The following is a 17,019-nucleotide window of genomic DNA, read 5'->3' as shown; positions in this document are numbered from 1 at the left end:
CATTTCCAGCATGTGCATACGTTGGCTGGGGGCTGCTTCCCCCTCTGCCACCTCCCATCCCCCGGTCACCTCTGCAGCATGTGGCATGGTTTCCAGGCAGAGCCTCTCCTTTCAGGGAGGCAGGCAGGAAAGAATCTTGTTTTCTTTCCATAGAAAATAATTTATTGAAATCACGACTATACATGGATGGGGCACAGATGCAGCCAGTCACAGCAATATCTTACGGACAGTGAGAAAATACGTACCCCATCCACCCCTTCTGTGCAACCCTGTCCTGCTGCAGGAAGGAAGGGCTGAGGGGATGGGGGAAGAGAGGGTGGCATGCGGAGGTAGGGGGCCTGAAGAACCCACAGACTGATCATTGCACACAGGAGCCCAGCACCAGCTAGAGCCCTATCCCGCCCGGAGGCAGCCCTGCACTCCCCCAGACAGACGGACAGACACACACAATTCCATATGTACAGACTTTACACAGAATAAATAAGGGATATTTACAGAGAGGTTTGTGAGCAGTGGCTGGAGCACAAATGGTTAAAACGCCCCCTGCAGCACCGCCCTACGGGTCTGCACTGGAGCATCTCCCTTTGCCGCAGCAGCCAGAGTGGGAGACTGGGGCAGCCCTGGGCCCGGTCGGCCATGCAAGGCAGGCCCCTCTGCCAGCCATGGCATGTGCCTGCCAGTTTGCAGCCAGGGGCATTTGGCGTTTTCCTCCCACAGAGTTTCTGAGCTGGAGCCCGGAGTGTGTGGCAGGGCTCAGGGCCGGCTGCCCTGCTCTATCTGCTGGTGCTGGCTGCGCACGGCGAACCGATTGACGTGCACGGGGATGGGCACCACGATCTTGGGGTTGCGGACGGGCTCACCAGAGCGGTTGTTGACGTTGCCGGCTTTGATGCGTTTCCACTTGGCGCGGCGGTTCTGGAACCAGATCTTGACCTGCACCTCGCTGAGCTTGAGGGCATGGGCGATCTGCGAGCGCTCCGTCAAGCTCAGATATTTCTTGCAGTGGAATTCCTTCTCCAGCTCCAGCAGCTGCTCGCTGGTGAAGGCCGTGCGTCTCCGGCGGCTCTTCCCTGGGTTGGAGCCGGGGGGCGCCTGCTCCCCGCTGGAGCTGCTCTTGGGCTTGGGCTTGGGCCCGGGCCCCAGGCAGCTGGCACTGCTCCCATCCAGGAAGCTCTCATCCTCGCTGTCAGGCACCGAGCTCTCCTCTTCCCTCTCACTGCACGGGGTCTCCGCCGATTTCACCTCCAGCTTCTCTTCATCGGAGCTGTACGCCTTGCCATCTGCAGCCAAGACAAAGAGCGTTAACCAGGGCACCTGCACGGGGCGAGGGAGCCAGTCTGGGCCAACCCAGTCTGGGCCAACACCCCCCAGCTCAGAGCCTGGTCTGCACCAGTGTCCGTGGGTCCCAAGGGCAAGGGAGCCCCCAGCACGTTAGCCACCTGCTCTGAACCAGCCCCGTGGAAAGAGAACGATGCCTTGTCTGCACTAGGGCTCACCCTGTCACTCCTGCCTACCCCCCACTCCCACTGGCCCACTGCACCAGTGCAAAGCACCAGAGCAGGGCACAGCAGGAGGAGCCTCCCCCATGCGTCCCATGCCAGGAGAGGGAGGGAAAGATGAGGGACAATTTCCGGGTTTGGTGCCCTCCCTGCCACCCACGCGTCTGAGCAGAACTCCCATCTGCCTGGAAGTCACCAGGCTCCAGCCCAGACTCAGCAGATGTGAGGCTCACTGGATGGAGTCGGGTGCGCTGCAGCACGCGCATGCTTGGGGGTACAGGGCACACGCTTTGGGAGGTCATTTTCCCCTGCAGATACCACAACATCCATCTCCGCCCAGCTCTACTGCTAATGGTCCCAGCAGGGAACAGCTCTCAGCTCCCGGGAAATAAATGAGTGTCGCTTCCCATCCCCTTCAGCCGGGCCGAAGTTCTGGGCTGCCTTGGTTGAGATGAGGGCTCGTTATTCTAGCTCGCGTTAGCCACACTCACAGAGCACGTCCCCGCCACTGTGTCCCAGACACCGCAGCAATGCCCCAGGCCCAGCTGTGCTGCTCCAAGCCAGCCTCCAGCAGGTTCCTCACTGGGTGTGTTCATCCTGAGCAGAGTCGGGCCAGCTCAGTGGTCTCCAGGCTATGGGGATCGCCAGGGCCTGGGTCAGCCCCCAAGGGAGGTGGGGAGGGAGCATCACCCAGCTACACTCTGGCCTGGCCCCTGGCCCCAGTCGCAGTGCCAGCCCCAGCCTTGGCCCCCAGCTCCCACTCCAGCCCCAGCTCTTGCTCCCAGCCTCGGCCCCCAGCTCCCACTCTTGCTCCCAAGACCCCACTCCAGACTCAAGTAAACCATCCCTGACAGGGTGTGTCCAACCTGGTCTTAAAACCTCCAGTGATGGGCCATCAAGCAGGCTAGGCAGAGCTAACACCAACTTGTCTGGGATATTTCCCAGAAGCACAGCACAAAGTTGAAATACAGACAGTATAGAGCTAATACTCATAACTTCAACTACAAAATGATACATACATATAGACAGCATAATCATAACCAGCAACCCATAACCTGGTCTTAGACACCTTATATGACCCCCTTTACATAAGATTTGGTGCCACTACAGATCTTGGTTGCAAACCATGTTCTATATGGTCCCAGTTTATATCAATAACGTCACACCCCCCCCGACAACAAAAATGACTGCACTACCCCAGGAGGGTGGACTGAAGTGTGAGCCCATCTGAGTCCTGCTGCTCTGGCCAGGGGGCCAAAGCTGACGTCCAAGGACTTTGTCCCAGGCATGGGGCCTGTAACCTGAGCCCCACCACTCCGGGCTGAAGCCGAAGCCCGAGTCCGGGCGGTGGGGCTCCAGCTCTGGCCCCAGGCCCCAGCCAGTTTAAGGCCAGCCCTGGTGACCCCAGTAAAATGGGGTCATGACCCACAGTTTGAGAAGCGCTGCTCTAGCTAGTGTTTGCAGGTTGTGCTGTGGTTATAGCTACTCCAAGTCACCCACTCAAGGAACAGAACCAAAAGCACATGGCATATGTCTCTCACCAGCAAGCATGAACAGTCATTGGTAGAAATCTGAAATTTACTTTTGCCAAAAACAGGAACTGTCAAGCTAGATGTTGGGTTTTTGCAGGATTTCTGCTGGTTCTGCACATGGGCAGCAGCAGGATGGGAAGCGACAGCACCAACAAGCTTGCCCGGGTTTCCAGGAGTCACCCCACGCTCTGCAGCTCAGAACAGCGCATGTGCATTTTAAACCCAAGCTCTACTCCCAGTGCCTTCCTGGGAAACAATCCCCTCCTGTTCTGCAGCGGGAGTGGTGCCAGATTCACAACTCCATTTTAAGTAATGGAGCTAAAGAAAAGCAAAGAGTTCGTTCCAGACAGGGTTCTGCCTTCTTCCCATGGCTGGCTAAAGGGGAGCTATGCCCAGGCACAGGGGGAGCTTCGGGGAGTTCATAAACCCTGCCTGAGGCTTGGCCGACCAACAGCCCTTGCTGGTAGCATCTGTAAGCAGAGCAGGCCTGGATTTAGCCCCAGGTCAAGGAGCTGAGAAGCTCCACAGATGCAGGCCAGAGCTGAGCCTCTGCAGGAGCCAGCAGAGCTGGTCCAGTGCCCAGAGCCACTCCAGCACAAAGTCACCTGCTCCAGATTGCACAGCGCTGACTCTCCAGACAAAGCCAGCAGAGACTGGAGCTTCCAGGAACTATCGGTCTGTTCTCACTGCAGAATTAGGCCAGGCAGGGATGGGTGGTGCCCCAAGCACATCCTTTCCACATGCAAAACCCTCTCACTGGAGGGTGGTGGCAGCTTTGCACCTGCGTTAGCCTATGGCCCCAGGAGGCCAGCTAACAGCCACATGCTGCTTTCACTCTGGTTGGTAAACTGCCTGCTTTGCAGGGAGGAGACAGGCTACATCACCTGAGTGTCGATAATCCTCCAATGTTGCAAGAAAGTGGGGTTTTCCTCCTTATTGTGTTGTATGTGAGCCTATGTGAGTCTTACAGTCTTGCATGAAAACTGCATGCCTCAGTTTCCCTGTGTGCTGCACCAATGGCTAGGTAGTGGAGATAAAGATGTGACTTTTCCCGAGACCCTCAGGGGCTGGTTAGGCTGCTCCAGCTGCCTGCACATAAGTGATGGGTGGTGCTCTTAACCTGAGAGCCAGAAGTGGGATGTGACCAGGTGACACTTTGCCCAGGAAGCAAGACAAAGACCAGAGGAGCAGCAATGGGGATGTCGGAGGCCAGGCAGCTGAATCCAGTTCAGTTTGCGGTGGGGGACTCAAGGTGGAGGTGTCCTGGAGTCTGGCCTGGGGTTCCCCCACAATGGACTTGGCAGAAAGTCACTGATTTCTGTGCTAACAAGTTCTGTCCTATGCTGTGTACATGTTGACTAATAAACCTTCTGTTTTACCGGCTGGCTAAGAGTCCCAGCTGACTGCAGAGTTGGGTGCAGGCCCCTCTGGCTTCCCCAGGAGCCCCGCCTGGTCAGACTCACCACAGTGAGAACAGGGGTGCTGAATGCTCCGAGGTCAGACCCAGGAAAGGGAAGCCATGTAAACTTCTTGCCTTGGTGACAGAGTCCTGACTGGCTTCATGCAGAGCAGTTCCAGAGCATCGGCCTAGTGGCTCTGTGACAAATGCCTTCCCACAATTCCCCCATGTGCACAGAAGGACAAACAAGGTCTCCCACAACTCACTAGGAAAAGAAAAAAAGAGCCCTGGGATGTGTCTGGAGACATCCGAGAGCCACAGACCAGTCAGTGCAACCCCAGTGAGGACAGAAACGCAGGAAGGGTTCTGCAGGGTGGGTGTATGTTACACTCCCAGTCCAAGGATGATTTTAAAACAGAGGTTCTATTAGACTTATAGGTACGTTAACAAGCCAACAAACACACACAGCCTGCTAAGCCCCACGCCAGCTCAGTCTCACCAGGACACAACCACCACTCTCCTTGCTTCCCGCCCACCCCCCGTTCCCTCGTCAGCAGTTCTCCGACCCATAGAGAGACTGGGCACAAGTCAAATGAACCCTGATACTCCTTTTGAGTGCCACACTCAGCCCTTGTCTACACTGCAGTCGCTGAAGCTCTGCCTCTGTAGTGCCATAGCATACGCCCTTGCTACAGCAATGGAAGGAGTTTTCCCTGATTGCTGTACCCGCTCCATCCCTGGCAGAGGCAGTAGCTAGACTGACAGAACGCTTCCACTCACCTAGCGGTGTCTCCACCAGGGCTCAGGATGGCTGAACACTGCCTCGAGGCTGTGAATTTTTCACACCTCTGAGAGGGATGTAGCTAGGCTGACATAAGTTAGGTGTAGACCAGGCCTCCCACCCGGGCAGGGGCAGTCCAGGTGCCCAGACCTGGGTACCAGTCCAAGTTAACTCAGCGTGGAAGATAGACCCTGTAAAGCCCCCAGTCAGGAAGCAGAGATGATTGAGGTAACAGCACTGGGCCCCAGACAACCCCTGTCCAGGGACAAGTCTCCATTCCCCTTCTGCAGCCTTTGCTGACCCCCTGAGCTCCTCACCACCACCCACGGGGCAGCTGTCTGCTAGTGCTAACACCCCACCATGGAGGAGCCGAAAGCATCCCAGGTCCTAGCAGCTGGGCTGAACACATCCCTCCTGGCCGCTGCTGCAGGGAGCTGAGACATGGGTCAGGCCCATCTTCTACTGAAACAGGGCTGTCCTGCAGCCATCAGAGCTCTGAGCAGAGCAGACCACGTCAGAGAGTTTCCATGTCCTAGAAATACAGCCAGGCCCAGCTGCAGGGAATGCTCTGGAGGCCAAGAAGCAGCCGAGTTTGTGGGGCCAGGACAGCGATTCAGCAACAACCCCATCACAGCGGCAGGAGCCGCTTCACCCTCAGACCTACACACAATGCAGCCATGCCTAATCTCAGTAATGGGAGACAACAGTACTAGCACGTCCCCACCTGCCAGGGTCCATCACAACTGCCATTCACACCCAAGCACCTGGGGCAGGTGCCAGCTCACCCTGTACTTTCAGGACAACACTCAGCTCGTCTCTGGGCACTGTGGGGACCCCACACATGACAAATCACACAGAATAGTTACATTTGACTCACTGGTTACTCACTTGGATGAGTCCCACCCCAACAGTTCCATTACTTGCCTGAAAGCCCTGGTGAGAGTCAACAAAAGCGTGTCAAGGTCCCCACAAGGCCCATCAGCGTTATCTTTTACTCTATGCTTTGCTGCCTTCCTGGCCTCTGACCAACCTTTGCTTCTGCGCCCCAGACATCCACACCCCTCGGTGTCTCAGGAGCTGAGTGTAGGAAAAAAGCTTCCAACCATCTCTGAGCCAGGTACTACATACTGCCGATGCCAGGAGCCATGGCTGCCTCTCCCTGAGCTACAGACACTCCCCCTGCCAGCCAGCCGCACCCATGGGCCTGTCAGCGAAGGAGATGCAGGTTACTCTGACGCCAAGGCCGGGAAGCCCCTACCTCAGCCTCTACAATCCACAAGCTGTGAACAGGTCAGACCTTGTCTTATTCCCCTCCCTGCTAGGGGGTGGGACCAAGGACTCACACCTAAGCCACATCTCCTCTGCCCCATCCATTCTGGACATCAGGGCCACAGATCCCAAAGTCTCAGTCTAACACAGGCCAGAAAACCTGCCACCCAGGGGCCCAGCAACGTGTATGCAACCACCACAGTCACTATGAAAAGCTAGAACAACCCCACGTGTGGTTTGGGGACCCAGCCTGGGTGGGAGGTGCCAGGGTGGGGAGAGAGAAAGAATGGGATGCAGCTGTTTGTGGAATCATAACCCAGTTGTCCCTTTCCAGTCCTGAGGGCTTGGCTGGAGATAAGGGGTTCTCTAAGGTTTGTTCCTTTCCACTCTTAACTCTGGCCCTTTGGTGCATGCCTGGAACTTCACCTCCATTGAATCTGCTTATGACAAATATTTAACATTTCCCCAGCTAGAGGAAAGCTACAGACTGGACCAGCCAAAGGATCCTCATGGTCAAACTGCAGTCACCGTTAGCACCACTATTCGCCCATGACACGCAGCGCAACAGGGCACCTCTAGGGGCCTGGCACAGTGGGACATGCGGGTACCAGTGACACAGAAGGGAGAGAGGGGGACAAGAAAGAGCTCCAGTGTTGGGAGAAGGGCTCCAGCCAAGTCCTGATGATAATGGGGGCTCCAGCTACCAGCACAGACCTGGGCAGAGGCCTAACAGAACAGAGCTTAGAGAAACAATGCTGGTGCTTTCATAGAGCCCAGGTGACTGGCCCGATGCCCTGCGTAACGCTCCTGGTCGCTGTTCCACGGAGCAGCTGGTTCTGGGCACTCGCTGTCCCAACACTGATGGAACGAACAGGTGCTGAGTCCAGAAGTGGTGGTAGCAGCACCCCTCCCAGTGACCACAATCGAATGAGGTCCTGTGCCTGGAGGAGGTGAGGCCCCACAAAGTGACACTGATGGGGGATTGCAATAGAACAAGGCAGCTGTTCAGAAAGGCCCTCGGGTCAGCTGCAGAGGCAGCAAAATCCCTGCAGGGGCATGGGTGCTACTGAGAAACGGAAGACAATAAGAGACGCTCTGAAGGCAAAGGAGCTGCGGAAAAAAAGGGAGCGAGAAGCGAAGAGGAAGCCAATAGGGCTAAATAGCAGAGGGGCCAGGCTATTCAGGCCACACCGAAATCCTTGAAGCCTGCCCCAGTGAACCGAACTGGTGCGTACACTACCTCTAGTGAGAGGGGAGCTGGAAGGGCCAGAGTGGGGCTTGACAGCAAAGAGCGAAGGATGGGCAGTGGTTAAGGCCCTTGCCTAGGGCACAGGAGACCAGCGTTCAATTCCCTGCTCAGCCATAGGCTTTCTTCGGGGCCTTGAGCAAGTCACTGTGCCTCACTCTCCATCTGGCCGTGGGGAGACCTGCCCCGCCACCCCCAGGAGGCGCTAAGGTGATGGAGCCAGAGACACATCACAGAGACACCTGTAACAGGTGCAAAAACAAATGAGAGCGTCTGGATGTCCATCAGAAGCAAGAAGCCTGTGAAGAACTGAGGGGGTCCACTGGATCACGGGGGATTAAAGGGAGCAATTAAAGATGCCAAAAACATTGCTGAGAAGCGAAGTGATTTCTTTGCATCAGTTTCCATGCAGAGACTGCTGTGGAGATTCCCACTCTGGCCCTGCCCTTTTCTCACTATAAAGTTGAGGTGCTCGCGGAGATCGAGGTAGCAGAAGTGCTGAAGCAAACTGATCATTTACAAAAGCCACAAGTCCCCAGGCCCAGATGCTCCATCGCCGAATCCTGAAGGAGTTTGAATAGGAAGAGTTGAGCTGCTAGCAAAATATGCAACTTCTCATTAAAAGTCAGCTACTGTCGCCAACTACTGGAGGGGAGCAAATGCCTTTTAAAAGAGGATCTTATAGATCAGCCAGCCTCACATCTGTACCTGGGAAACTGGATGAAATCATCATTAAAAATAGTCTATTACAACACCTGGTAGATCACAGTAGGAGAGGGTCTAACCAGCACATTGTCTTCAAAGGAAAATCGTGTTTTAGAATTGTAGGACTGGAAGGGACCTCGCCAGGTCATCTACTCCTGCCCCCTGCACTCATGGCAGGACTACGCATCATCTAGACCATCCCTGACAGGGGTTTGTCCAACTTGCTCTTAAAAACCTCCAGGGACAGACTCCACAACCTCCCTGGGCAATTTATTGCAGTGCTTAACCACTGACAGGTAGGAAGTTTTTCTGAATGTCCAACCTAAACCTCCCTTGCTGCAATTTAAGCCCATTGCTTCTTGTCCTGTCCTCAGAGGTTAAAGAGAACAATTTACCTCCCTCCTCCTTGTAACAACCTTTTATGTACTTGAAAATTGTTCTCATGTCCCCTCTCACTCTTCTCCAGACCAAACAAATCCAATTTTTTAAATCTTCCCTCATGAGTCATGTTTTCTAGACCTTTAATTTTGCTGATCTCTTAGAATTATCTGAACATGTCAAAGTAAATGGATAAAGGGAACTGGCTGACAATTTATTTTGATTTTTAAAAGACTGTCAGAGACCAAGGTGTGAAAGGGGAGGTGCTGGAACTGGTTAAAAAAGAGCAACAAGTCACCAGAACAAGATATTTATCTACCCAAGAGACCTGAAGTAGCTGAGCTGCTAACAACAGCAGCTAACCACAGTAGAGGATTGAAGAGGAGCCCATTTTACACCCATCTTTGAAAAAGGCGCAAGTCATGATTCTGGGAATTACAGACCAGTGACCCTTACTTCACTTTCAACCAATGTACCTCACATAGAAGTATAAACAGAGGAACTTGCGATACCAGAGACAAAGTGTGTGTGTGCGGGGAGGGGGGAGGGGGGTGTTCTTAATGTTTTCCATGAGTACTGGGTGTGCTTTAGTTTCCCCTGTGTATTACACAAATGCCTCAAAGTCAGGCAAGAGTGCGTGATTTTTGCAGCGACCCTTGTGGGCAGGTGTCACTGACGCTAGCTGCCTGCACACAGATAATGACTGGACACACTCTAACCTGGCAACTGATGGCCAAGGCCCCTCAACCAGGAGCCAGCTGGCTGCCACAAGTTGGAGCAAGAAGAGGTGGAGATCAGGTGACCTGTTTGTCCAGAGAAGAGACAACCTCAGACTGAGTAGGAGCAGCTGGGTGTGTCAGAGGTTGAGCTGCTGGAAATGAGTCAGTCCCTCAGCTTGGGACTCAGCAAGGAGGGCCAGGGCTCTGGATCCCCCACCAAGATGGACTTTGCAAAATGTTCCCGATTTCTGTACTAACAAGATCTGTTCTACACTGTGTTCCAGTTGTGTATTAAACCTTCTGTTTTCCACGCTGGCTGAGAGTCACTGTGGTTTGGGGAGCAGGGCACTTTGGGGGGGGGTGAGGCTCCCCAGGTGTCCCCTACTCGCTGCAGGGTGAACAGGGGCTGAATGCTCCAAGGTCAGTCCCAGGAGGAGGGGGCTTGCCCTGGTAAGAGCGCACCCCAGGGGAGTCACACTGCCCGAGGGCCCTGTCTGACTTCATTCCCACTGGGTCCAGAGCACCCAGCCTGTGCACCCCTGATACAAGGCTGCCCAACCTCTGCAGAGGAAATGAATTAGAAAATGCCTCGGGTATCAAATCTTTGTGCATGCAAAGCTGCAGCTAAAGGAGAACAGGTTACCAGTTTGGATTTTTAGAGGACTGTTGATGATGCTCAGAAGGGAGCAAAGTAAAGACAGGATGAGAACAGCGGCTCAGTCAGATCAGAAACCAGAGCAGGGCAGAACCAAGAGGCAGGATAAAAAAAAAAAAAAAAAATCGCTGGACTAGGGGCTCAGGGCTTAACCCCTACTGATCTGCAGAGGAGGGTGGGCAGGAGGGGGAAGCCTGCACATGACATTCAATTATTCGGGTTGCGGGGAGACCAGAGAAGAGTGAGAAACCAGACCCAGCCTGGGAATGGGCAGGGATGGCATTTAGCACTGATCAAATTAGGAAATGCCTGTTGCTAACAGCGTGTACACACCTCAGGGGTCTAAGGGACGGTCCTGGAACCTCAGAGTCCTGCGCCCAATGTCCAGCCATAGTCATACAAGCGAAAGTAACATTGGGGTGCTAAGGGACGGCTGGAGACTCCTAGGGAAAGTGCCTAATGCCAGGACACGAGCCGAGGCCAGGTGCCTAGTGCTGGTCACTGGGTCTCAGAGGAGACCCCAGAATGCTGAGAGGCAGAGAACACACATCTTGGAAGAGAGAGAGAGACTGGAGTTGTCACGGAGTGTGGGGGAGTCAGGCCCTGCACCCCTCTTCCTGAGATTCACCGTGACTCTCAGCCAGCCAGTAAAACAGAAGGTTTATTAGATGACAGGAACACAGTCCCAAGCAGAGTGTGTAGGTTCATCCAGGACCCCTCAATCAAGTCCTTCTGAGGGGTCAGGGAGCTCAGACCGCAGCCTGGGGTTCCTTGCGTTGCAACCCCCAGCCCAAGACTGAAAACAAAACCTCCTCCGGCAGCTCTCTCCCCCTCCCCCTCCTCCCCTTTGTTCAGTCTCCCCGGGCAGAAGGTGTCACTTCTCCCAAACCCCCTCCTGGCTCAGGTTACTGCTCAGGGAGCTTCCTTCCAGGGAATTTCCCCATCCCCAATGTAACCCCCCTGCGACATTCCCAGGTCAAATCCGCTGGCTCCCTCACAGCCTGTTCAGAGGGTATACCACAGGGACACAAAACAATGTTAGGCAGTCCCTCCGCGGAGCCACCCCCACCCCAAGAAACCCCTAGGTTTCTCCAGCCATGCCTCCTGCAGGCTGAGGGCGGGGGGGGGGGACAACAGAGGTGGCTGCTGGGGGCAGGGAAGAACCTGGCTGGGAGAAATAGCAGCAGACGAGCACCTGTTTCCTGACCCAAGGGGAAAACTGATGAGAGGCGGCCCCAGGCTCCCCCGGGCTTCAGGGGGTCCCCCTGCTGGGGGCTCCCCGGCGCGGTGACTGCAGCCCTCGGACACGAGCTGGCCAGACGCGCTGTGCGGTGCCTGGGGTTGCCAGCCCCTAAGTCGCGGTTGCAGGAGGCCTGTGGGTTCGCGTCTCTCTGATGGAGGCAGGGGGCACTTGGACCCTCCGGCCGCCGGGCGCTGGCGGCAGTGCTGTGGGAATAGAGTCGCCAGCTGCTCCCACCCCTGCGGGGCGCCCAGCACCGCCAGACCGGGTCACGGCTCGATCCCCGCTGCCGCCGGGAAGCAGCACCCACAGCTGAGCGCCAGCACCTCGGACAGCGCCGCGCCCTGGTGCTGGGAGTGGGCCAAGGGGGGTGACTCCAACTCCGGGTACCCTCTGCAGGGCGCACGGTGGGGCCCGGCTCCGGACCGCTCAGCTGAGCTGCGGGCGGCTGCTGCGAGGGGGGTGACCCCCGAGACATCCCACCTGCAAACACCGACACCCCTAGCGCTCCCCGCTAGACACCTCCCTCCCGTTCCCACACCCACCCCGCAAACCCCGGATCCCCCCGCGCGCGCAGACGCACCCCCAGCCAGAAATCCTGCCGGGCCGCTACACCTGGGTACCTACCCACTCGAGACACCCCTGGCACAACCACCCACCTGGGCACCCCTGAACCGCTCCGCGGGACACCCCCGGCACAGCTACCCACCTGCGCACCCCAGAACCCCTTCGCCGGACACCCCGGCACAGCCACCGCAGCACCCCCCCCAACTCTATCTTCGTCGGACCCCGCCCCTCCCGTCCCCACCCCGCCAAAGCGCGCACACACCGGCCTGAAATCCAGCCCATGCCGCCACTCCTTGGCACACCCACCTACTCGCCGGGCACTCCCCTGCCCTCCCGAGCCCGCGCACCCTGAATACCCTAGCGCGGCCAGACCCACCCCAGGCCGGAAACCCCTCCATGCCGTCACACCTTGGCCCACCTCCCACTCGAGACACTCCCGACACAGACACCTGCGCCCCCCCAACTCTATCCCGCCGGACACCCCCAACCCGCCCCAACAGATCTTGGCACAGCCCCCCGCCTCCGGACACCCCCGGCACGGCCACCCTCCTGCGCACACCAACATCCCCATCCCATCACACCGTGGCACAGACACCTGCGCAGCTCCGAGACACCCCATCCCCGCGGGACACCGTGGCGCGCACACACCCCTCCATATAATTAAATGAAAACACCCCCGAAGCCGGGCACTGGGCTGCCCGCGCGGGCAGAGGGGACCCCACAGCCCAGGAGCAGCCCCTGCGCACGTGGGTCCCGTCCCATCGGGGGCTGCTGGGGCAGGTGCGTCACACGCCTGGGCAGCCCCGAGCGGAGGGGCCGCTACAGCCAGGTCTGTCCCGAGCCGAGCCGAGCCCAGCCTGGGGCCCGCGAGGGGATCGGCTCTCACCATTCCTTCTCCCTCGGGCCTAGGGTCCCCCCGGGCCGCCACCTCTAGACGCACCCGGCCACGCCTACTCCTAGGGCCGCCTGTGGGGAGCTCGGGCCGGGGTGGGAGCCAGCTCCCGCGGGAGACCCCTCCCCTGCCCGCCAGCCTGGGACAGAGCCACACCGGGGGGCCCAAGGACCGAGATACCCGGAGCCAGCGCCTCCTCTGAAGCAAACCCTTCCCCCGCCCCGAATCACACAGCTGCGGTTCTCGGAGAGCTCTCGCCCCAGGCACAGCAGAGGGGGCCTCCGCCAGGAACCCTCTTCCCGCCCCCATCAGCCCCCCCCCCCCCGCGCACGTCTACCAGCCCCAGAAACAATTTTCTCCTGCACCCAACCGCGGCTCCACCAACCCCCGGGGCCCTGCCCCCCAGCAGCCCCACGCACCCCCCTCCCGAATTATTCCACGCCTACAGACCCCTTCCCCACGCACCCAGGTCTGCCCGCCCCCCTGCACCCCAACCTCGGCTACCCCTGCAGCCTCCTTCACTGGCTTCCCCTGCCTCCCTATCCCGGCTCCGCCTGCCCCTCCACCTGCAGTCCCCTTTACTCCTGAGGGTCCCTCTCCCCCTGCAGCCCCTCCTCGCCCCCCAACCCCGGCTCCACCTGCCGCCCCCGTTAGCGCCTTAATTCTGGCTGCACCTGCCCCTTCCTATTAGTCCACCCCACAGCCCCCTTCTCCCAGGGGGCTCCACACTCGCCAATCCCTCCTCTCTGCACCCCTGGACTCTCGGTCCCCACTGCTTCCCACCCCCTCGCCCATCTCCAACGCAACCCGTCCCCGTGGTCCCTGCCCCCTCCGCCCCAATTCTTCAGCCCCGGTCCCAGCACGTCCCAGGACGCTTCCCCCAACTCCGGCTCTGTTTGGTCCAGGGGCGTCTCCTCCGCAGAGCCCCTTCCCCCTGCCTCCTTTTTCGGGTCTTTCCCTGTAGCACCCTTACTCCCTCCACCCCCAGTTGTCTCCCTCCGTCTGCTCCCGATCGCTCCCCACCCCGGCAGCCTCCTGCCCCCTCCCCCCGTAGCTTAGGAGCCAGAGCCGATGAGGGGTACGGAGCCTCTTCTCGCCCAGGCTGCATCGCTACCCCCAGAGGGCAGGGACAGCACCGCGCCTTTCCCACGGAACAGGGCTGGCGGCTCCGCTCTGCTCCAGAAGGACGCTCCGGTCCCGGCTGCAGCACCCTTGAGAGGGGTCAGCGCCCTCCCCGCAGAAAGTTCCGCTGGCCAGGATGGCGCTGGCGGGGGCAGCCCGGCTCTTACCTGCCAGGCTGGGAAAAGGATCCGGGAAGTGTAGCGGCGGCTCAGGGGGCCCCTTGTCCCGGGCCGGGGGCAGCTCCTCCGCCTCCAAGCTCTCTGCGCTCCGCCTGCAGCCCGGCTCCGGGTTGGTGCGCGCAGCCGGCAGCTCCTGCGTCTGGTAGAAGCCGTCGGGGGGCTCGCTGAAGTTGGGCAGCGCCGTAGTGAGCGCCACCATTGAGGGCACCCCCTGCCCCAGGCTGGCGCAGAAGGTGTTGGTGAGGCGGCCGGCGAAGGAGGCCAGCGGGGCGAGCGGGGGGAGGCCGGACTGCAGGGGAGCGTGGGACAGCGCCTGGGGCAGCACCAGCGGCCGGTAGGGCATGAACATGGGGTAACCGGTGTAGAGCAGGTGGCCGGAGCGCGGCGGCGGGGTCCCGATCAGCGAGTCAATGGAGAAGGCGGCCCCTTGGCCGCTGGGTCTCTGCATGGCGAGCGGGCGCTGAGCGCCTCCCGGGCTGGCTGCCCCCACCTCCCTACGGGTTCCAGTGTCCCGGCTCTGGGCTGCGCGGGGCGTCCAACCTCTGCGCGGTGTCCCGGCTCTGAGTCCGCCGGGCTCCCAGTCTGCGCTGCGCGTTCAACCTCTGCGCGGGGCGCGCGGTGTCCCGGCTCTGGGATGCGCGGTGGTGCTCCGCCGGGCTCCTCCTCTACACTGCGCGGGGCGTCCAACCTCTGCGCAGTGCGCGCGGTGTCCCGGCTCTGCGCTGCGCGGGGTGCTCCGCGAGCTCCTCCTCTACACTGCGCGGGCGTCCAACCTCTGCGCAGTGCGCGCGGTGTCCCGGCTCGGCTCTGCGCTGCGCGGAGTGCTCCGCCGGGCTCCTCCTCTACACTGCCCGGGACTCCCCCTTTGCGCTGCGCGGGGCGCGCGATCCCTGGGTCCCTTCCTCACGACCCCTCTCGGTCCTGCGGGCTCCTGCGCCGCAGCCCTGCCCCGGAGCCCCGGCAGAGCTGCCTGCCAGCTGCCTTCGAGGGCTGGAGTGGCGGCGCGCTCCGAGGGTCCCCGCAGCCCGGCTCAGCGCGGGGGGGTGGGGGCGGGGTGTCACCCTCCGGACTCATCCATCTTCCTCATGCCACGCCTGAGTTCCCCCTTAGCCGCTCGGGGGGCAGGGCCCGGCCCCCGGCGCGCCCGGCCTGGGAAGGCACCGCCCCCCTCCCGCCTAATCAGCTGTGATTAACGCTGATTGATGATCGGTAATTACTGAGGCCGGAGCACAAGGGAGCCGCACAAGGGCGCTTTTGTAGGCAGGGGCGGGCGGGACGGGGGCGGCGCGGCCAGACAGATGCTTTCGCCCGGCCACTTGTCAAGCCTTTCTGCTGCGCTTTGGCTGGGACTGAATGGGCGGGGGGATGGGAGCGGGGATAATGGGGGACCGGGGAGCTCGAGAGAGGTAACGGGCAGCGGGGGTAAGGGGGGGGAACAGGAAGCCCGAGGGGGGGACCAGGGAGCCAGAGGGGAGTAGCGGGCATCGGAGGGTCATGGGGGGACCCGGGAGCCCGAGGGAGGTAACGGGCAGCGGGGGGGACAGGAAGCCCGAGGACGGGACCGGGGAGCCAGAGGGGGTAGCGGGCAGCGGGGGGTCATGGGGGGACCGGGGAGCCCGAGGGAGGTAACGGGCAGCGGGGGGACCGGGGAGCCCGAGGGAGGTAGCGGGTAGCCGGGGTAAGGGGGGGAAAGGGAAGCCCGAGGGGGGGACCGGGGATCCCGAGGGAGGTAACGGGCAGCGGGGGGAAAGGGAAGCCCGAGGGGGGACCGGGGAGCCAGAGGGGAGTAGCGGGCATCGGAGGGTCATGGGGGGACCCGGGAGCCCGAGGGAGGTAACGGGCAGCGCGGGGTCATGGGGGGACCGGGGAGCCCGAGGGGGGTAACGGGCAGCGGGGGGACCGGGGAGCCCGAGGGGGATAACGGGCAGCGGGGGGACCGGGGAGCCCGAGGGGGGACCGGGGAGCCCGAGGGGGGTAACGGGCAGCGGGGGGACCAGGGAGCCCGAGGGGGATAACGGGCAGCGGGGGGAAAGGGAAGCCCGAGGGGGGACCGGGGAGCCCGAGGGGGGTAACGGGCAGCGGGGGGACCGGGGAGCCCGAGGGGGGTAACGGGCAGCGGGGGTAAGGTGGGGACCCGGGAGCCCGAGACGGGCAGGTGGGGAAGTGGGGGCGGTAACGGGCCGGGGCCGGAATAATCGTGGGTAGCTTCCCGAATCCCGCACCCAGGAACTGGCCGACCCCCAGAATTGCTGCCAGCGGGACTCAGCGAACTCCCGAGCCCGGGCCGGGCCCCCGGGGAGCAGCTCCCGAGCCAAGACCAGGCAGGCGGCTACACATCGGAGCTGGAGCCCCCCCGCTAATTGGCGCTGATTGCCCCCTTGAGCCAGCCGCGCAGTCTCCTGAACCGGCCCCTGATTGCGGGAGGCGGCGGACCCGCCCTAGCCTGATTAGCGCGGAGGGTCGGGCATGCTAATTACTCGCCAGCCCCAGCCCCCTCCGCGGGGGAGCCGGAGTCCCCGCCCCGGGCCCTCTCACGGGGGTCCCCTTATCTCCCCCCCACGGGCAGGGTGGGGGTCCACTCCCGGTATCCACTCGCACCCGGGACAGTCCCAGGCTGCCCCGGGCGCTCCGTTCTCCCCAGCGAGGCCCCAGGAGGGGACTTCCGGGCAGGCGTGCAACTTGCCCCACCCCGATTGGGTGCTGGGGCCTTTCCCAGCTGCCGGAGGGTCTGTGGCTTTCCCAGAACGAGGGGAGAAGGGGCTGGCCTAGCCCCACAGGTATTGCACCAGGAAGGGCCCCCAGCCCCTCAGTGAAGGCAGGGGTAGGTGGGGCTGGG

At 60.5% G+C, this 17,019-nt stretch overlaps 1 protein-coding gene across 1 annotated transcript; it reads right to left on the bottom strand.

Moving 5' to 3' along the window:
• Positions 1–704: 704 nt before the first annotated feature.
• On the bottom strand, positions 705–14,678 carry GBX1 (gastrulation brain homeobox 1). Its single transcript, XM_050942764.1, has 2 exons — positions 14,172–14,678; positions 705–1,280 (listed from the first exon to the last, which is right to left on the bottom strand). Exons 1-2 carry the CDS (start codon positions 14,629–14,631, stop codon positions 754–756), a joined length of 987 nt encoding a protein of 328 aa, XP_050798721.1. The 5' UTR covers positions 14,632–14,678; the 3' UTR covers positions 705–753.
• Between the last annotated feature and the right edge of the window lie 2,341 nt (positions 14,679–17,019).

The sequence above is a fragment of the Gopherus flavomarginatus genome, chromosome 2, assembly GCF_025201925.1.
Source record: "Gopherus flavomarginatus isolate rGopFla2 chromosome 2, rGopFla2.mat.asm, whole genome shotgun sequence".
Classification (NCBI taxonomy): Eukaryota; Metazoa; Chordata; order Testudines; family Testudinidae; genus Gopherus; species Gopherus flavomarginatus.
This window is presented reverse-complemented; position numbering and strand designations above follow the sequence as displayed.